Below are 21,406 nucleotides of genomic sequence, written 5' to 3' on the forward strand. Positions count from 1 at the left end.
GGTGCTAGATGAGTTTGCATCATTGCAAACTAAACTTCATCTGGGGGGCGAGCTACAGGGGGTTGGGGTCCTTTCCTCCACAATGGCAGTGCCCCCCTGAGGCTGCTCGGGCAGGCTGCTAGCAGGCCAGGTGCTGCCCCAGCTCCGAGGCAGCACCCAGCCCAAGCCAACTGTTTCCCGAGCCTGCTCGCTGGAAGCCCACAGGCTCGGGGAACAGTTGGATTGAGCCAGGTGCTACCTATGGGCTGGGGCAGCACCCAGCCCACTAGCAGCCCACCCGGGCAACCTCAGGGGCCACTGCCGCTGCAGAGGAAAGGACTGGGGCCCCCAACAGGTCAGCAGCTCGCCCACCAGTTGGGGGCAGGCTCTGGGAAAAAAGGATCGGGGCCCTCACTGTAATGCAACAGAAAATTGAAATGGTTTTCAATTAAAAACCCATTTACATTTAAGGGGGCATACAATAAAAACCCTGAGGCCTCAGCTCCCGTCATGTGTACAAGTGCCCTAGGCTTATTTTTTCTTCCACAGAAACGTTTTCCCAAAGTTTTCCTATAAAATCCACATGCCTATAGAAAGCAAAAGCTTTCCTTAGACATGAAGAAATCACAGGAAGCTAAAAAGAGAGTGGACTGTCCACTCTCTCTCAGAGAAGCTTATCATTGTCCAGCCAAAAATACCCTAGCCTTATGGGACAGGAGAATGGAAGATGCTCCCCAGAAAACAGTTCTTCGTACCAAAGGCACTCAGATCCATGGTGCTTACCCTCTAATAAGTCCTTGTTACCTCTCCGCTCCATGTTCTTGTTCTTAAAACTGATTAAAATGCAGTGGGAGACATACCCAAAGCTCTCCAGATAAGGAGCAACTGCCCTAGGTCTCATCTGCATCCGAGATAGAACCAGATGCCAATTCATTTACATGGGATATGGAGAACAGAAAGCCTGAAGCAGAGACCACAGCAAATTCTGGGATCAGACAAGCAGGGGAGCACTGCATGATGGGGAATCTGTGCTCCAAAATGCTAATAAAGCACATTTACACACACCCAGCTCAGCATTTATCAGGCCAGTTCTAATCTGGATTTACAAAGCACGCCCCCCCACACACATGCCAGAACTTAGCAGAAGTAGAGTTTAATAGGCATCTTGGGCTGTACATTCCCCGGTCCCACTATGGGAGGCCTATTTAAACTTGATTGGCTAAAACTTCGTTGCCGCGTTAGGGAATGCTGAGGCAAGAGACCTAGTCAGAGGGGATATGAGCAACATTTGAACAATGGTTAAGGGTTCATCGCAGCGTCCAGCCCGGTGGAGCCCTGACCACAAGTGTTGTCATACTTTTCCTGGGATAACTGGTGGAAGTCCTCCCCCCCAACAAAGGTTATGAAAACTCCAATAATTGCCTTAAGTCTGTTAAAAGACTATAGTAAGATCTGGAAAAGTCATGCTGAGCTGAGGCTTATTCACAACAAGTAAAAATCCAAAACCCTGATGCTGCAAGCTATCTATGGTTTCTGAAGAAACCATGAGATATCCCATCAGTATGTCTGCTCTCCATAGAAATTTCAAGCTGGCTCCTAAGTGTCTGGTTACTCCCTGACCTTATGTTTTCCTGATTATCAATCAGTTTTTTTGAGATGTTCCAAACCAGATAACCCCTCGTCAAGAGAAAAAAGACAATGATTTACACTATTGAGAATGCTTGGAAGAAGCTGAACCAAGGGTATAAAAATCTGTAAAAAAGCAGCAAGAGTGTGTGTGCGCTGACACCATCCACTGCTGTTCTTGGGAAGCTGGAAGAAGTAGATAGTCTCCCTTCAAGAATCGTGCTACAAACTTTACCTGTCAGCATTGCAACCCGAGTGCCTTGGACTGGTGAGATCCCAGAGCTCTCTCTCTCTCTCTTTTGTCTTTTCTCTCTAAGCATACATTTCTGAACCTGAACTGTATTAGTTAAGCTCGAGCTAAGTTTCCCCAAATACTTACTGAAACCAGGGTAATACTGTTTGAGTTTGTTTTTCCTTTGCATGTCTATTACTACTAGTACCATTACATATTTCATATACTTAGCAATAAATAACTTTTATGGTCAAACTGGTAGTAACTGTGTATATTTTTCCTTCTCTACTTCTCCTTCCCCACTTGCTCTGCAGCAACGCTTCTTTTACCTAAGCTAAAGATCCCTGCGAAGCCCAAAAATACTGTGGGGTCTGCTCATCAAGAAGCTAAAGATTGGGACATGCCGAGTTTAAAAACACATAAGGGGATCAGCTTGTATGAGGTGATTGACCCAGTTTGACTCAGATGTGCCCTAATGAACTGAATGGTGGCCCATGAATGTATCAGCGGGACACTCAGCTGGATTCAGAGGTATTCTGTTTACCTGTGTGCTTGTGTCTGACTGCAGTTTATTGTTGCTCTGATAAACTGATTCTTGGCATATGAGGGCGTCAGCCTGTCCATGCTGATCAGCCCGGCCGGGTCAGACGTGTCACGTTCTTCTGTGTATGTCTGTGTGTATGACTGATTTGGTGACTGGAGGAACCCAGCCCCATTGAAACTGAGTCCTGCAAGATAGCTCCACTGGGGGTGAGGACTTGCAGAAGGGAGATATACAGCTCCATATAGAAACACAAGTAACACAAGCAGCACATTACCAAGACTCTAGAAACGTGTCCCTAATAAGTATATTTATGCTATGAAGTTTCCATGTAGGTATATTTAGATACCAAAGTCAGCTGTACGTACAATGACATGGAATGGCTGACCACAAACTTTCTGAAAACCAAACATGGATTTAAAAACAAAACACACCAAACACTGACCAGCCAGGTTGCATTCATCTCATCTTGACCCTAGGTTTCTCAGTGCAAGTCCTTCTCATACATTAGGACCAGAGTTGCACTCACAACCGCTTTCCTGATGTCTGAAAGAAAGCCTAGCTTTTAGGTTTATAAACTTTTCCCAGCTTGGTAAAACATGTGGGCGAGAACAGGCTATAAACAAGACACATGCATTTGCAGAAGCTCCAACTTTGAGTAGATTCCCACCAAAGGGGAAAACTTCCCAGCAAGAGTGTCCTTAAAAATGACTTCTGAAAGCTACTTCTTTAAACAGTTACCTCATTTGTCTGCAAGCAGCAGTGAGCTGTTCAATTATAGCCCTAGCACAACACCAAAACCAAAGGCAAACCATTACATTCTCACCACCCAGTGGAAGAGAAGGCAGATCGTGATTGAGACCTGTAATAAAGCAAAGCCTCCCTGTGCTCAGCCCAAAGCTCTCAATAAGCAAAGCAAAAGTTTGGCAGGAAAAAGCAAAGTTTCAGCCTTGGTCTGTAGGAAGGAAAACACTGTCATCCTCTACACTGATGGGGAAACTGAGGCACAGAGAGGGGACACGGATTCCCTGAGGTCACACAACAAGCCAATGACAGAGCCGGGGGCCAAACTCTTAGCCTTCTGCATTAGCCTCAAAACCACTGCACACACAGTCCAGTCGAACAAAAGAGCATTTGATCTGCTCCCCGGTCTCAGCACTCACCCTGCAGACAGACATCTGGTTAGTGGTGAGGGTGCCAGTCTTATCAGAGCAGATGACCGAGGTGCAGCCCAGCGTTTCCACAGACGGGAGGCTCCTCACAATAGCGTTCTTCTTGGCCATGCGGCGTGTGCCCAGGGCTAGACAAGTGGTGATGACAGCAGGAAGGCCCTCTGGAATGGCCGCCACAGCCAAAGCAACGGCAATCTTGAAATAGTAGATAGCACCCCGGAACCAAGACCCGCCATGGACTGGGTCGCTGAAATGGCTGATGTTGATGACCCAGACGGCTATGCAGACCAGTGATATGACCTTGGAGAGCTGCTGACTGAACTCATCCAGCTTTTGTTGCAATGGTGTCTTCTCTGGCTCAGTTGCAACCATCTGATTTCTGATCTTGCCAATTTCTGTGTATACCCCAGTAGCAATGACGACCCCAACAGCCTTGCCAGCGGCAATATTGGTACCCTGGAAAAGGGGAAAAGGTGGGGGAGATTCATGTTCATGCTCCGAATATACAAACATTCACATCACTTAGCCTCCAACAGGAAATGGGTAGCTCGGTGTGGCCTGGTGTTACAGTACAAGATTAGAAATCGGGTCTCCTAGATCGTTTCCTGGTACCTGTCACTGATTCAGTGTCTAACTTCTTTCACAACCTTTGACTTGATGACTCCTGTTTTCTACAACACCTTGGTGGGGGTTTTTTGTTTTTACCAACCGGTCTCTCCCCCTTCGGCGATATCCTACTTATCCTGCGAGAATCTTTCCAAGCTTGACACCAAAAATTGAAAACTATGGTTCTCAAAACATGCGTGGCTTGGGGCTTTTTGGGGTTAGAAGCATCTCAGTATGTAATGCATACTCTCCTTACCCCTACTGAACCATGGAAAAGTTGAAGTTAATTCCAAGCGAAAAGAAAACACTCAATATAGGATCTCTGACTTCACATCTCTCCAAAAGCTCAGAGTATGGATATACAGTTTTTAATGCTATAGAATGAGGGGAAACTGCTCTTCAGAAGACTTTGTGTTTGCTAAATTACTCTAAATTTGCCCCCTCAATGAAGAAGAGTTAAAATAGCAGCAGTTCTGTTATGCTTGCAACACTACAGAGTCATTCAGATATGAGGCTGTTGCGGTGTAACATCTTATTAGTATCCTTCAATATAGATACAATTATAATGACAGTCTATATATGTTGTGTACAATATGGATTCCTTCAAAAATTGCTTTGAGTAAGTTTTGATTAGAGAAGGACTTGTGCCTAAATTCCACACCCTCCCAGTTTGGCAAATGTTCAAAATATAAACATAAATCTGATTTTGAAACCATCATTAATCTTTAAGATGCAGCAAGAAAACAAAATCCCAACACCATTGAATTCTGGCTCACTTAAAATCCAAATACTAAACTTGCAAACTTGACTGCATCTCTATTTTTCCTCTTGGAAGCGGTTTGAGCTTGCTCAATTTTCATGTTTCCACTCGGATCTTAAAAAAACCCAAACAAACCACTAAAGCAATGCAAGTCAGTCACCAGTCACTCTGCTGAACTTGACACTGAAGCTATTCAAAAGAACAAGGAGAGGTTTGCATGTCTTGGTGGAAACCATTTCACACCATCCTAACAACAGAATTACTTATTGAGAGTGATATGGAGCAAGAGAACCACAACCTGTGAGATCTGCATGTTTAACTACAAATGTCTCCCATACCATGTGAAATGAAAGAGCCACAAACATGCAAGCTGGATTTTCAAAGGACCTTCAGAGACTTAGGGGCTGAAATCCTTCTGAAATCCAATGGGAGCTGGGTTCTTAACTCCCTCAGGCCAGCCCGTTTGAAAGTTTTAGCCACAAGTGGTAAAGTGACAACCACACCAATGATTAAGCCTTAGAAGAACACCCTTTCACCAGGTTACAGTGGTTTGGGAAGGGTGGGGTTGAAATTTCTCACCTGTTCCATGCCTCCAATCCACTGAATTCACTGATCCTGCCATACCCCATGCCAATGAAAGCAGAAGGCAAATGAAGGTCAGGCTGGCAGTATTATCTTCTCAAACATAATGAAATGCTCTTTTAAATGAAGGGAAGCACAGGGGTACAAATCTCTCTCAAAGGCCAGAGGGCCCTTCAACTTTGCTATGTGGTGAGCTCAGTAAGATACAAGACCAGGAGGTCCATTTTAAAACTGCTATGCAGTTATTACTTTGAAGGGTCTCTATATCAGATCACTTGGCCAGAAATGTTTGGGTCTATGTAAGCAGGTGACAGGCCTGAATCTGACAGTACGTAAATGGGAGGGGTGGCATTTTTCAGAAGTGCTCGTTGCTGGCCTAACTGTTCCCGCTGGCATCATACTTCTATTGGCCTTAATGGTAGTGCAGAATCATGACGTTGGAAAGGACATTGAGATGAAGGATTTGCTGTCCCTAAACCCTTCCAGACAAGTTTGAGCAGAGACAAGCCAGCACTGAAGGCTTGTTAATGAAAAAAAAAGTCCCACCTGAAACTGCTTGCAGCTGTCACTGAAAAGTAAGAACCCTTTCCAATTTTCTGTTCAAACTCATACACCGCCATCCCGTCCAAAAGCCCCTTTAAATGGGGCTCTTGGTACAAGATGCATGAAAGGTGGTAACAGATATGACGAGACTTACAGAAAAAAGCATGTTCTTTTTGTCTTGATTGACAGCCCTGGGGTCAGGGATGGGGTCAGTGTGCTTAATCACAGACACAGATTCACCTGTCGAGACAAAACGGAGGAGATAAAACCATTTGCAGTTTCTTATTGAATCATCTACAGAGACTCGGTTTCTCCAATAGTATTTATTACAGTGGATCTGAAGCTTCAGTCGGTGACAAGAGGGAGCCCTGAAAACAGATTTTCAGCATGAGTTCTTTTTCTTTTGATATTCATCAGCGAAATGTTACAGCTGGCGCAGTCATGTTTCATTTAGAGGTAATAGGTATGGGAGAATGGCTATCTTAAATATGTGGAGATTACCAGACCTAGGAAAACACTGAAGCTAACATCTAGTTCTGCTCTGGTTTGGCCAAAATTTCAAGCCAGGAGGTTTAATTAGGCAAATTCAAGGTCTGCATACTCTCCACCTAGTCGCTGCCTGCTACAAGCAGCAATGGCAAGCCAACACCACCTCAAAATGACCTGTTATTTGTTTCAGAGACTACCACCTCACTGGGCTGAGCCCTTAAGCAGGAGGAACCTTAATATATCCTGATAGTTTTTCATTTAATTTATCCTGAAGGACACAGCAGGAGGGATTCAATAGATCCCAGTAGTTTTAACCCCTGTCGAACTACCAATAAAACCTTCTACAGAGGAGCTGGTACCAAAAGTTGAAGAGGGGCTCAGGTGAATCTCATTTCTAAATCGAGAGAAGGAAGGGGATTAGCATTTAATGGTGTGGGCTTGTTTTGTAGTGTACAAAGCTCCCTCAAAAACCAGTACTGGTTTGCTGTGCAACACTAATGAAGTATTTCTAATAGACATGATGTGCAAGGGAAATGCCCTCTGCCTTGCTATTTTGCTATTGTGGAAAAATAAAAATTGACTTCTGAAATTAAAACGTTCTTAATTCCTAAACTCTTCTTTTGCATCTGATAGGGAACTATCCCACACAGTCAGAGAAAATGGAGAGTTAATTATTCCTTGTCTGCATTACAACAACACCTAGGACCTCCAAGCATGGGTCAAACCTCCATTATGCAACACACTGCACAAAGAATAAAAAAAGTCGGCACCACAAGAAGCTTTGTGGCTTCCATGAGTTGAAGAAAAGCCCCTCTTTCATCAGGATATTAAAGTGGGGTCTGAAGATACACTTCAACTTCTCAAAGTCACAAAATGAGTCAAAGTCACACCCCCTCTCCCATAACCAATTTGCTGCTTCTAAAAGAGGAGGAATCCCTGGTGGAACATAGCAAAGAAGGAAGCAAGACTCCTCCTCCTGAGTCCTTCGTTTCTTACTCCGCTCATTTGTTCTCCTACTTTATCTCCTCTTGCCCTCAGAGAAGAAAACTCAATTAGTATTAAGTCACGTTTCAAAAGAGACCAGGCTCATGTCCCTATAGGATTCAACATGCCTCTGACTGTTTTTCCTCTTCTTTTGCCATCTCCTCCCTAATGAATTTTAAAAATCACATAAAGGAGTTGAAATCTGCAAGCTCTCCCTGCCCCTCCCCTCCCTTCCAAAGTGATAGTTCATCCACCTTCCGAGCAGAAAAGCAAGGGTAATTTCCATTTCCCCAGATAGCAGGGATACAAGTTGCTTAATGCTAATATGCAATTTTTAAATGCTTCTTTACTCCATCTTAAAAAATAAAGTTTTTTCCTCTCACTCGTTCAGGTTATCCGATTCCAGTGAAACCACACATCTGAAATTAACTCTTTAGCAGCTACACAAAAGGATACAGATTGAAATCAAGAAACATTTAGTTTCAAAGCAAGGGTCAGAAGGCAGCCAATGTGCCTGTATTTTAGTTTGACTGACTAAATCTAGGGCTGGAGCTATAGAAATCTCTCCCTACGATTTGTTGCTGAGAGTCAACAGTGATCTGGAAGTCCGAGCATAAGACTGGGGAGTCAGAATTTGCTGAGTTTAATCCCAGTCCTGCCATTAATTTCCCTTTTAAGCAAAATGCACACAATGCTGAGTTCGTATACGTGTACAATGCTGGGTTCTGAACTAGCAGTTACAGCTCAGGAAAGATCTTGAAGCTGTTATAGATAGTTCTCTAAAAATGGCAGCTCAGCGTGCAGCAGCAAACAAAATGCCAACAACAACTCAGGCATCCTTAAGAAGAGAATTGAAAACAACACCGAGAACAATATGACATTACACAAATCTATGGTGCACCCACATCTTGAACACTGTGCACAGTTCTGGTCCACACCTCTCAAAGGATGTAGTAGACTTAGAAAAGTACAGAGAAGGCCAATCAAAATGATCAAGGGCCTGGAGGAGCTGCCATTATCAGAAGAGACTAAAAAAGCTAATAACCCTTTAGTTTGGAAAGAAGGTGGCTGAGGGGGTATACATGATAGAGGACTATAAAATCATGAAGCATGTGGACCAAGCGAACAGGTGTTCACCAAGTCGCAGAATACTAGAACAAGAGGATACCTGCTGAAATTAGTAGGCAACAGGTTTAAAACTAACAAAAGAAAGTACTTTTTAATGAAGTGGGTAGTTAACTCGCGGAATTCATTGCCACAGGAATTGCTGGAGGAAGCTAGCATAGCCGGATGATAAATCTTTTAACGGCTATTGAACAGAACAGTTGGAGATGCTTTCTTTGGCAATAAATGTTGGGTGCTAGTGAGGGTATTGAATAGGGCAGGGGTCCTCAAACTTTGCGATACCGCGACTCGAGTGCTGGATGGCGGCAGCAGGGCACAGGGAACTCTCATGCAGCAGCTGCTGTCACCATCCACCACTCAGAGCAGCCACGCATACCCCCTGGGAAGTTTGCTGCCCCCTTTTAAGTTGCTCATGATCCCCCAGGGGGGTCACAACTTACAGTTTGTGAACCCCTGGAATAGGGGATAGATCATTTCAGAGAAGTGGTAGTGATGCTTTGCATGTCAAAAATGCACACACTTGTTCCCCGGTTCAGGAGGAGGAGTTAGAGCAGAATGCATTTGGGTGAAGATGAAAAGTGAAAGATGCAGCACTGATTTAATGGTGGGGACTTATCATAGGTCACCAAATGAAGAAAAGGAAGTGGATAAAGCACTCTTCAAGAAGGTGACATCTATCATGATAAAACTGAAGAAATGCTTGGGAAGCACTGATGGGGAACTCAAGGTAAATGCTTGGGAAGTCAAGAATCTAATCACTGGGACCTTGTCTTGGATTCAGGTAAATACAGTAAATGAAATGCAAAGCAATTTTGAAGGATTTTTTTTGCTGACTGCTTGTATTGAAGTCAGTGATAAAAACTCTCAGCATTCAATAGAAGCAGAGCTAGACCAATGGTGAACACATTTGAAAATCCTATATTTCATCCCTCTGTTTAAACTTCACCTGTAAAAGGGGACAGGAATACCAACCAACCAGTCTCAGGTATAGCAAGGTAAATGCTTGGGAAGCGATAGAAAAAGTTTGGCACCAACCACTTCATAACAGGTATGGGAATGGCATAAGGTGGGATAACAATCAAAACCCAACTTTTGCCAAGCTGGTAGCGTTACTTAGAAAGTATTATTCAGGCTTATGGGCACAAAGATTCTTATTGCCCCAAGCACATGCCAGTCACCCTTCCCTGTGCTATTCCAGAGGCAGAACTAATCCCAATAACAGCAGTCCCAAGAGACTATCACACTCACAACACCTGCATGATCTCCCCGCCTCCCCAAATCATGGTCTGTACCTGTGAGAATGGACTGATCGACCCGTAACGTTGTGGATCTGATCTCAATGATCCGGATGTCGGCTGGCACCTTGTCACCAACTGCAAGAAGAAAAGAAAAAAAGGTTAAATACAGGTGGTCTGCGACTGACCAGGCCAACAGCAAGGAGATACTATATTTATTCAAATCCAACAAGAGATCTCCCCCACAATGCAACATGCAGAGGTGGAAACAAAGAATTCATCTTGGACTTGAGTACTGGCCCAGGGCAGGAGGCTGCTGTGGCTCTGGCTCCGACTCCTACCCATACATGTACTTAAGAGCATCTGTGCAGGCACATCTGATACAAAGTGCTCTGATACTCTTACATAAAAAAGATAAGGGATCTGTGAAACAATATAAATTCTCTAAGCCAGTGGTCTCCAAACTTTTTTGATTGCGCACCCCTATCAGTAAAAATTTTTTGAGCACGCACCCCAATATATGTATATTTATATTCACGCACCCCATCAGTAAAAAATTTTTGAGCACGCACCCCCAATATATGTATATTTATATAAACAGAAATAGAAGTTCTAATATTTTCTTCCTGTATCCCAATGGATCGTCTTGCGCGCCCCACTTGAGACCACTGCTTCAAGCTACAAGAGTAAAATCTATTAACATCTAATAAGAATGTGCGCTCTATCCATATTGTACAGATGGGCATCTAGGGCTACCCAAGAGCACATCCAGTATAACCAACCTTACTAGACCCACCGGGGTGCTGAAAAATGACTGAGTCCCAAAAGTCTCTCTGCTGAAGCTGTTGGGATAGAAACTGAACAAGCTTCTGTACAAGCTGATCAAGCCATTCGCCCGCAATGCAACGTATCCAATACAGCATTTGGTTCATATAGACCAAGGGGTTAAACTAGTTTTGTTTAATGTCAAAAAGCTTCCTCTTTTAAACAATTATTTAAGAGGGGTTTGTTGTTTTTTTTAGGACCTGGACAATGGTTTTCACTAACCACAGGCCAACGCTGAGCTAGACGTCAGTATTACAAAAGACCTTGAACCAGGCAGCTACTGTAGCTCTACTCTCACCCAGGAAATAAGGGAGCATAGTGTGGCTTATAGTTCTTCCCCCTCTCCCTCTCCTTGCCTTGGTGTAAAGAGACCCCACTTACTTCTCATGGATCATTACTCTTTTGGCCCAGTGGGTGCAGAAGTGGGTGGAGGCACAGCCAGGATTTTCCTGTTCCCTGTCACTTGGCAGAAGGAGCATGAGCATCAGAGCAGTATCGCCTGCTCCCTCCACTGCAACCAGTGAAAAAGCTGAATGGGGAACACAAGGACCCCTAGGTCCTCCCTACTCTTCATATGGCCCAGCAACAGCTGTGACAACACCACCACCTCCCATAAAGAGCCTGTATTTTCATGTTCCTGAGAACAAGCAGTTTATGCCAGAGAAAGTTCATTTTATCCATACAAGCATGTTTTTAAATGGATGGTCACTTTTTTCCAGCTGAAGTCTTCAAAAATAAAGCCAGCTTTCATTAAAAACAGAAAATATAAAAATTAAAAACAGTCAACATCCTACTCTTGAGAGACCTAGACAAATTGGAGGGCTGGACCAAAAGAAATCTCATGGAGGTTAAAGAAGGACAAATGCAAAGTCCTGCACTTAGGACAGAAGAGTCCCATGCACCGGTACAGGCTGGGGGCTGACTGGCCGGGCTGCAGCTCTGCAGAAAAGGACCTGGGGGTTACAGTGGACAAGAAGCTGAATATGAGCCAGCAGCGTGCCCTTGTTGCCAAAGACGTCCAACGGCATACTGGGTTGCATTAGTAGGAGCGTTGCCAGCAAGTCAAGGGGAATGATTCTTCCCCTCTAATCACCGCTGGTGAGGCCACATCTGGAGTACTGTGCCCAGTTTTGGGCGCCCCACTACAGAAAGGATGTTGACAAGTTGGAGAGAGTCCAGAAGAGGACGGTGAAAATGGTTAAGAGGCTGGAGCACATGACTTCTGAAGAGAGGCTGAGGGAACTGATCTTATTTAGTCTGGAGCAGGGAAGACTGAGCAGGGATTTAATAGCAGCCTTCAACTCCCTGAAAGGGCTTCCAGAGGGGACGGAGCTGGACTGGTCTCAGTGGTGGCAGATGATAGGACAAGAAACAATGGTCTCAAGTTGCAGCAAGGTTAGATATTAGAATATTAGACATTAGGATTTTTTTCCCCCCCCACTTCGAGAGTAGCTAAACACTTGGAACAGGTTCCCTAGAGAGAGGTGATGGACTCTCCATCTTTGGAGGTTTTTAAGACGCAGCTAGACAAAGCCTTGGCGGGGATGATCTGGTTGGGAACGGGCCTGCTTTGAACAGGGGGCTGGATTAGATCGAAGTGGGCAAAATGGCAGATCTGGCCGGCAGCCAGACTTCATTTCCCAGCAACCCCTGCCTGTGTCGCTGCGGCTGGTGTCCGTGGAGACCCCAGCAGTGGCAGCGCAGAGTGTGCAGGGCCAGGGTTACCATGGAAACCAGTGCCAGCAGCACTGGCAGGGAGCTGGGATCTTGCAGTGGTGACAGGCTGGTTTGGAGCCAGGGCAGAACCACGATCCGCTGTCTGCACGCCCCTGCCCAGGGTGTGTGGGCAGCAGATCGCAGCTCTGTACCAACTCTGAATCGTGCCGTCACTGCAGCAAGGTCCCGGCCCCGGAGCTGCGTGCCCTGCCTGGGCTGCTGGCACTGGTTTCCATGGACATCCCAGCCATCATCACTGCTAGGGTCTCCATGGAAACCAGCTGGAGCAATGCAGACAGGGGCTGCTGGGAAACAGAGTCCACTGTGAGCCCAATTTGGCCTGGACTCTGCCCACACCTGGACTAGATAGTCTCCTGAGAGCCCTTTCATGCCTAATTTTCTATGATTGTCTTTGTCTTCTGATCTCCCACCCATCCATCCTCCACGCATTAGACCAGAAAAGCACCCAGTTTCTCACATGCACCACCTTCCTCCCCCCCTCAGGGACGAGATCACTTCCTCAGCTCGAAGAGTGTGAAGATACCAACAAACTTAGCCCCAGCCAATAGAATTCACTATTGCAAGGAGGCAAGACCAATAAAAACCATGGCATCAACAAATGTTATAGATTGTGATCAACTGCAGATAGCACAATTTCATTGAGGTAATCTAGGTTCACATTTCAGGGTGTGAACTGATTGCAGGGGGAGGGGTAAGAGTTGTACTCTCCCATGCATTCTCCTCCCCCCCCCCCACAAAATCACTGCACACTGGGGCTGTGCAAAGCTCCGGTAGCCAATTCAATTCAGAGGCGATTCGGCTCGCTTCGGCGGCGTAATCTCCGAATCCATATCAAAATCCGGAGATCCATTTCTTTCTCTGAATCAAATCAGAAGCCTCCGAGTCGATTCAGCGATTCAGCCATAGACTGCACAGGCAGGCACTAGGCAGTGCCGGCGGGAGCAGCCGGAGGAGCTGGCAGCCCTGGGACAAGCTGCGGCTCGTCCGGCTGCTCCCCCAGGTGCCCCCCCCGCTGGGGCGAGGCAGGAAGTGCTGGCAGCCCCAGGAGAAGCCCCGGGGGCTGGGGGGAAAGATTGGGGAGCTAGGGGATAGAACAGGGGCTTCCCCCCAGCTCCCGGTTCAATTCCTCGGGTCCCAGTCATTCCCCCAGCTCCCACGGCTTCTCCCAGGCTGCTGGCTCAAGTTTGTCTGACTGCTCCCCCGGCAGTGTTGGCAGCCCCGGGACAAGCCACAGGGGCTGGGGGGAAATGAGCGGGGAGCTGGGGGAATCGAACCAGGAGCTGGGGGGAAGCCCTGTTTGTTTCCCCAGCCCAATCATTCCCCCCAGCTCCTGGTTCGATCCCCCAAGCCCCTGTGACTTCTCCCAGGGCTGCCAGCATTGTCTGCCTCACCCTGGCGGGGGGCAGCTGGACAAAGCCGTGGCTTAAGCCAGCAGTCCCGGGAGAAGCTGCAGGGGCTGACAGAATGATTGGGGAGCTGGGGGGAACAATTAGGGGCTGGGGGAACAAACAGGGGCTTCCCCCCCAGTTCCCGGCTCAATTCCCCAGCTCCCTAATCATTCCCCCAGCTCCTGTGGCTGCCAGCTTTGCCCGCCTCACCCTGGCTGAGGGGCAGCCAGATGAGCCATGGCTTCTCCCGGGGCTGCTGCCTCAAGCCAGTGCTCGTCTGGCTGCTCCCCCCAGCGCCGCCTGCCTGTACAGTGTCTGGCTGAAATGGAATTGGGACAGGGATTCAAATCACCGAATCTAATCATTGTTCCTCCAAATCACTGAATCCAAATCTGAAGCGAATACTTTCCGCTTCACACAGGCCTACTGCACATCAGGCCAGGTACTTGAAGCTTTCCGCTTTTTCTCAAGTAACAAGCAGATGCCACTGTGCTTAGGAAGAGTACAGGACTCTGGCCTGGTCTGCATTACATACAAACTCGCTAACGCACAATAATCTGCCAATACTTAACATATACCCTCTTGAGGTATGGCCTCACGTCACAATTTAGGGACCCGTGCCATTCTACACAGCATTATCAATCCCACTCCTCTCCCAGCTAGCATTCCTGTCGGATCCCACACCCTTTTATTATGCAATCTAAGTCATGTATGCTAGTTATTATGATTTGCTATCATACCCGAATCAACTTTTGGATTCCCAGAAGTTGGCTCAGTTGTTTCTTTACCGGTTCTGATATTGCTGGTGCCATTAAAAAAGAATCATCATTTCATAGGTGGGTAATAAGCACTTCACAGATGTAATTTTTTTGGATCATGATAGCATTTAATTTACTCCTCTGAATAGGAGGAAGCTCCTGGTAGACTGGGATTTCAGCATAAGTGGGGTAGGCACAGGGAGGGCATAGCAGTGTTAAGGCACTCATTATTATTTATAGTAGCACTGCAATAGCCTTACAAGTTCCATTCAGAGCTCTGGGCTGCCTTGTGCTAGGCATCTCCACTAATGTAACACGAACAATCCTGTTGTCCTGAGGAGTTTATAGTCCAAATGAACCACAAATTAACTTCTCGTGCTTCATTTCACATTCTATTATTCAACCCTTATGCAAACAAAAAGAAAACTTGAGTCATTTGAGATCAGCACAGCACAGGCTCTGCTCCTCTCGAAGGGTGGGGACAGGGATCGGGGGGGGGGGTGGTGGTGCTGATGGAGACACACATACAGATGATTTGAATGGAGCTGTTGCTCACTTTCAGCACTGAGTGGTTTAAACAACTTCTGATTACTCGAGTCAGCAGTCTCCTAAAACCCCACAGAGTCGGCCAGACCGCATAGGCCAAGAGTCTAACTGGGCAGCACTGGCCAAGACATTTTCCCTTTATGGAAAACTGTTTGGGCCGCTTGGCCTACAGCAGCTGCACTTTATTCTTTTCAAGCTAGGCATAAGTCTCCCTTTTCCAGATTGCTTCTTGGCTAGCCCATCCCTTTAGGGTCACTTTGCCAACACAGAAAGGGAGCTTTGTGGAGCTGAAAAAACTGCATGAACTTGTTTTTCCAAAAGGAACATCCACAGAAAACCAGCTTCGGTGAATGGGGCCTTGAAAGAGGAAACCTCATTCACAGCACATGTCCAGTGTCCTCTTCCCTTCAGCCTGCCTACCCAGAGAAGGTAGAAGCAACCCCCAGTGCTGTCTAGGGTCCGGCTACCTGCACTAATTATCACAAGGGTGTGAATTTAGCACGTGCTGGCTATTCTGTAGCAAGTGCCTACATGCATGCTCTTATCTCACAGTGAGCATGCCTCTCAGGTGAAAGCACAGGCATTACCAGAAGGTATCCAATGTGCTATAAGTTCACACCCTACCTAACTGGTTTGTGTAGCCACACTCTTATGATCAATAATATATTGACCCATTAAAATTGGATATAACCTATCCACTGATATCACAGACCTGCTCATTAACAATTTATATGAACATCAGGCCAGATCGCTGGCTGACATTTGTTGGTGTAACTGCTCTGTGGAGTTGCCCCAACTTGCACCAGCTAAGGCACTGTCCTGTGACTAGCTCCTTTATTCTCTGTGCATTATTTTGATATACATTTTCCAGATGAAGTGCAACTGGAAGATAAATAACGCAGAACTGGATGAGCACTCAAGGAATTGCATCATATTTCCACCAGCAAGTCCACAAAGAGGACAAGAACAGATGAGCATGAGACATCTGTAGGCCAAAAGCATTTTTTAAAAAAATGCTGGCTAATTGAAATGTGTCATTTCCGTAAGGTCGGAGGCACAGGTGAGAAACACTGAAATGCAATCAACACAAATATCCAAGCAGGAAAACAAATGCCACTTATTTAACCTTTCAAGAAAGCTCTTAACAACAAAGTACCAAGACAGAGCCAGGGAACTGAATTGTGCAGCCAGGCCCAAGACACAGAGCTAAACATGGGCTGGCTCCACACTGATGCTCAAAGGTGCAGGGGCAGGAAGGATGGCCACGCAGTTAAGGAACTGGAATTGGCTACAGGAAGTCCAGGTTCTATCCCAGACTGTCACATACTTGCTCCATGACTATTGAGAAGCTTTCACAAATTAATTATGCAGATGCAGAAACTGGAAACAGAATGCTACAGAAAAAGCTCTTACTCACAGGGCCCCAAAAGCCTCCCTTCTTCCAGAGTCCAAGGATGGGGAGTCCATCGCCTCTCTCTAGGGATTCCCTTTGCAGCATATTTGCAGAGTATTCTGTTCCAATCCTGGTCCTTTAATTCCTTTCAAATACTTCACTTATTGTTTATGGTCTTGTGACAGAGCGCTCAGCGCACCCGTCACTCTGAGGGGACGGTTCTAAAATAGGGATGGGCAAAATGGCACATCTGGCCAGTGAGTGGACTCCATTTCCTGGCAGCCCCTGCCCACGTGGCTCCTGGCCAGCCTCCATGAAGACTGGCCAGGCAGGGGCTGCGCAGGCTGGGGAGGGAGTTGCTCTAGGGCCAGGATTTCGGGGTAGTGACAGCGCAGGGCCGCAGGAGAGCCACGGCCTGCTCCTTGCACACCCCTGCCTGCAGAACCCGCACTTATCGCAGGAGCATGCAGACAGATCATGGCACTGCCTCTGCCCTGGCCCTGGCACCAGCCCCTTCCCAGCCACCTGGCAGCCTACCCTCCCCACGTGGGTCCCACCCCACTGGTGGGTGTGGCACAGAGGGGCTGGGGCAGGCAGTGACAGCCGGAAGGAGCTGCTGGGAAATTAAGTCTGCTGTGGGCCCGATCCTGGGTGTGGGCCCGACTCTGCCCTCTCCTGCTCCAGAAACAGCTAAAGCAGCAATCGGGGAAGACCCCCCCAAATGGAGGAGGCTGGGCTGGGCTTGAGGCATGTACAAGCCCAGGACTAGAGTAGGTAGGCGGGTCTCATCCAGGTAGCTGACAGAGCAGCAGCTCCTGAGCAGGCCAACGAGTGACTGGCTCACACCAAGTATGTCTGTGAGTAGGCAGCCTTCAGGCAAGTGGGCAGAATCTAAGAAGAAGGACCAAAAGTCAGGAGGGCCGCAGCCAGAGACTGAGGGGGCCCAGAGGGCCCATAGCTCAGAGAGGGGCTGGTGTACGGACCAGAGCTAGGAGCTAATAGGGGAGGTTATGATTTGATTAGCATGTGACATCTGTGAGGCACAGGTGTGGGTACTGGGGAAGACTGAGCTCGTCTGATTAGCCCTTGAGGCAGGGAGCAGCAACAGCTGAGTTCATGAGTGGGCGATCTTGTTTGATGAGCCCCGAGGCAGACTCCCTTCTTATAAAGGCATAATTACAGCAAGTCGTGGCAGGCAAGTAGAAGGGGGAAATTGCCTGAAGAAGCACAGTTTGACAAAGGCTGAAAGAGCTCCAGGGTTGTCATGGCCACCCCGGGGCAGAAACTGCTACAAGTCTACACAGGGCTGCAGGATTCTTTATGTGGAATCTACAAAATCATGAATGAACTGAGCCATCTTAGAAGTTAAATATATTTTGTAATCTTCTAGAATCTGAGACTATTTGCACACTTGAGAAACCATGGATTTTTTGAAGTGCAACAGCCTTGTAAGGAGAATATTAGTCCTGTTTTATACATAGTAAAAGTGAGGCATAAAGAGGACATATGACTCAGGCTAAACAGCAAACCTAGAAAAAGAACAGAGAACTCTGCAAATGGTATTCAAGGGATGAAGGAGGGGGCTTTTCAGCTGTCTGTGTATATTGGCTTTTCTGTAGCATTGCAAACTTCAATGAATACATCTGCACTAGAGCCATGATCTTACCATACAGGGAAGATGCAAAGATCGAGGCACAGAGAAACTCAGTGCAAATTCACCTTTATGTGGGTACACCAACACTTGTCATAGAAGATGGGTAAATTAGCCACTCCAAGCTTCATATTTCTCATAGCTAGACTGCTATTAACATCCAAGATAGCTAGTTTGAAGCTAGCTCAGGTACATCTATAACACACTGCAGACTTTTATGCATGTGTGTTTAGATATTTCATTCAAAAGAGGGGGAAAAAGGCACACCTACATTTATAGTGCCATTTGCGTGTCCAAATTAACATGAGATCTGGTCTCCTAATGGTATTTTGACCACCCTGGAAATGAAAAACTACAATAGGAACAGATCTCATGGTATTTCAGACTAGCCAATGGCTCCCAAGGCATTATAAAGGTCAAACAAAAGACAAGTGGTAAATCTGCACCATTCCTCCCAACGCACACATACTTACACAGCAGCTCTGCACTCTGAGGGCACGTCCACATGAGCGCACACGTTTCATAGTAGCTAGGGTCAGAAGGTACCTGAACAGATCATCTAGCCTGACCGCAGGCAGGAATGAATGCTGGGTTCACAAGACCCCAGACAGGTGATCATCCAACCTCCTCTTGAATTTGCCCAAGGTAGGGGTAAGCTGAGGTAAGCTGGTTCCAGATTTTTGCCACCTTAACTGTAAAATATTGCCTTCTGATCTCCAACCTAAACCTGTTCTCCATCAGCTTATTACCACTGTTCCTCATCACCCCAGGTGGTGCTGGGGAGAAAAGGGCTCTACCTATTTGCTGTTGATCTCCCCTGATGAGTTTGTAGGCAGCCACCAGGTCCCCCTCAGCCTCCTTTTGCTGAGGCTGAACAGGTTCAGGTCTCTCAGTCTCTCCTCATAGGGCCTGTCCTGCTGCTCTCTCACCAAGCAGGTGGCCCTCCTCTGAACCCTCTCCCGGCTGGCTACATCCCTCTTGAAGTGCGGTGCCCAGTACTGGGCATGGCTGGCCTTGCTGGCTACAGTCTGCAATTGGCAGCTCATATTCATCTTGGAGTCAATAATGACTCCAAAATCCCTTTCTGTCTCTGTGGTTTCAAGAGGGGAACTCCCCAGCCTGTATGCATGCTGTGGATTCCTTCTCCCAAGGTGCAGCACCTTGCATTTGTCTAAGTTGAACCCCATCCTATTCTTGTCTGCCTACTTTTGTAGTCTGTCTAAATCTATTTGCAGCCTCTCTCTCCCTTCAAGTGTGTCCACCTCACCCCACATCTTAGTGTCACCAGCAAACTTGGACAGCGTGCTTTCCACCCCCTTGTCCAAGTCACTGATGAAGATGTTAGACAGTGCGGGCCAGAGGACCGAGCCCTGGGGTACCCCACTGCTCACATCTCGCCGGGTTCAGTACAACCCGTCCACCACTACTCTCTGGGCGTGTCCCGTCATCCAATTTTTTACCCATCCAACTGTGCAGGCATCAATGCCACAGTTACTTAATTTATTGATGAGGGTGGGGTGAGAGCCAGTGTCAAAGGCCTTCTTAAAGTCTAGAAAGACTCTGTCCACGGCAACACCATCATCCAAGGATTTAGTTACCTGGTCATAAAAGGCCATCAGGTTGGTCAAGCAGAACCCACCTTTGATGAACCCATGCTGATTGCCCCAGAGCAGGATCTCCCCTGCAGGCCCCCACAGATGTGCTCCTTGATGATTCTCTCCAAGATCTTCCTGAGCACTGAGGTGAGGCTTACAGGCCTACTTGCATCCTCCTTCCTCCCTTTCTTGAAAATTGGGACTACATTAGCCAGTTACCAATCCCCTGGAACCTGGCCAGATGACCATGAATGCTCGTATAGCCAGGCCAAGGGCTCCACGATGACCCCTGCCAGCTCCCTCAACACTCTTGGGTGGAGGGCATCTGGACCTGCAGATTTAAAAATGTCTAGGCCTTCCACAAGATCCCTGACTACATCCGCACCGACTGAAGGCCTGACAGAGCTATCCCCAAGATTGTCCCTACCTCTGGTAGGTGGGATGTCCCAGTCCCTGTTCAAGAAAATGGAGGCAAAGAAACTGTTAAAAATATCAGCTTTTTTGTCTAGCGTAGCCACAAGATAACCGTTTGCATCTTGCAGGGGCCCTACATTGCCTGGTACCCTCTTCTTGCTCCCAATGTACCTGAAAAAGGACTTTTTGTTGTCCTTAATCCTGGATGCTAGCCTGAGTTCCATCTCTGCCTTGGCCTTCCTAATAGGCCTCCTACACATGAGCCCAGGAGGAGTACTCCTCCTTGGTGATAGCTCCTCCCTTCCACTGGTTGTACACCCCCCTTTTAGTCCTCAAGCATTGCTGAATGCTTTTGCTGAGCCAAGGGGGTTTCTGAGCACTCTTACCCGTCTTGCTTCTCTCCGGGACTGTTATTCTTTGGGCCTGGAAGATGGCCCCTTAAGGTACGACCTGTTGCCCCACCTCAAACCCCTCTGAGGCAGTGCAATAACAAGCAAGTGCAGGAACAAAAAAATGTTCCCCGTGCTGCAAACTTGCAGCATGGGGAGAAAATTAGGCTCCTGGATATACAGGGGCCTAAAAAAAAAAAATTGAAGTTTAAAAAAAAAAAAGTGGGGCAGGGCACAGTCCATGCCTTGAGGCAACCAGAAGCTGGGTCCTCCATGGAGACGCTCTGGCTGCCAGAGCGTCTCTATAGTTGCCCCTCACCCTGATGCTGAAACACGCGGCTGGCCAGGCCACATGGTTTCAGCACCAGGGCTCTGGTGCAGGTGAGTAAAGGGTTGCGGGGGGGACACCTGACAGCCCCGCCCACTCCCCTAGCGGGAGTTCAGCTGCCATGTGGCTGACTGGGGCCCCACGCACACAGCGTGGGGCAGGATGACAGCCCCAGCCCATGTCCTGCTGCCCGCTCACTGCCCTGTGCTGCCTGCAGGGCTCTGCCAGGAGGCCCTGGAGGCCCCCCCCCAAGGTAAGTAGAAGCTTTTTTCCCCATTTTTTCCTGTGTTTTTTTTTTTCTGGGTTTTGTGATGGTGCCAGGGGTTGTGGGGTTAACCATAGAGCCTGGGGGTGCAAGATGGGGGATGAGCCTGGGTGGGGCAGCCATTGGGGGGTCTGTGGCCCATTTGGCCAGGAGGTAAGCCACAGCCAGATGGGTCCAAGTTGCCAACTCTGAGCAGGCAGGGCCCTGCCACTGGCCTCCCCAGCAGGAATTCTGGTGTTTCCT

At 47.5% G+C, this 21,406-nt stretch overlaps 1 protein-coding gene across 3 annotated transcripts in view; it reads right to left on the bottom strand.

The window, feature by feature from the left end:
• ATP2A3 (ATPase sarcoplasmic/endoplasmic reticulum Ca2+ transporting 3) overlaps positions 1-21,406 on the bottom strand; it is a 154,866-nt gene that overhangs the window by 58,768 nt on the left and 74,692 nt on the right. For all 3 annotated transcript variants that reach the window (XM_019545450.1, XM_019545448.1, XM_019545449.1), the window contains exons 6-8: positions 9,932-10,012; positions 6,196-6,281; positions 3,542-4,006 (exon numbers count right to left, since the gene is read on the bottom strand). In XM_019545450.1, the coding sequence (XP_019400995.1) occupies positions 3,542-4,006; positions 6,196-6,281; positions 9,932-10,012 (632 nt within the window). The remainder of the gene's footprint in view (positions 1-3,541; positions 4,007-6,195; positions 6,282-9,931; positions 10,013-21,406) is intronic.

Source organism: Crocodylus porosus, unplaced genomic scaffold (genome assembly GCF_001723895.1).
Source record: "Crocodylus porosus isolate Cpor-Errol unplaced genomic scaffold, CroPor_comp1, whole genome shotgun sequence".
Classification (NCBI taxonomy): domain Eukaryota; kingdom Metazoa; phylum Chordata; order Crocodylia; family Crocodylidae; genus Crocodylus; species Crocodylus porosus.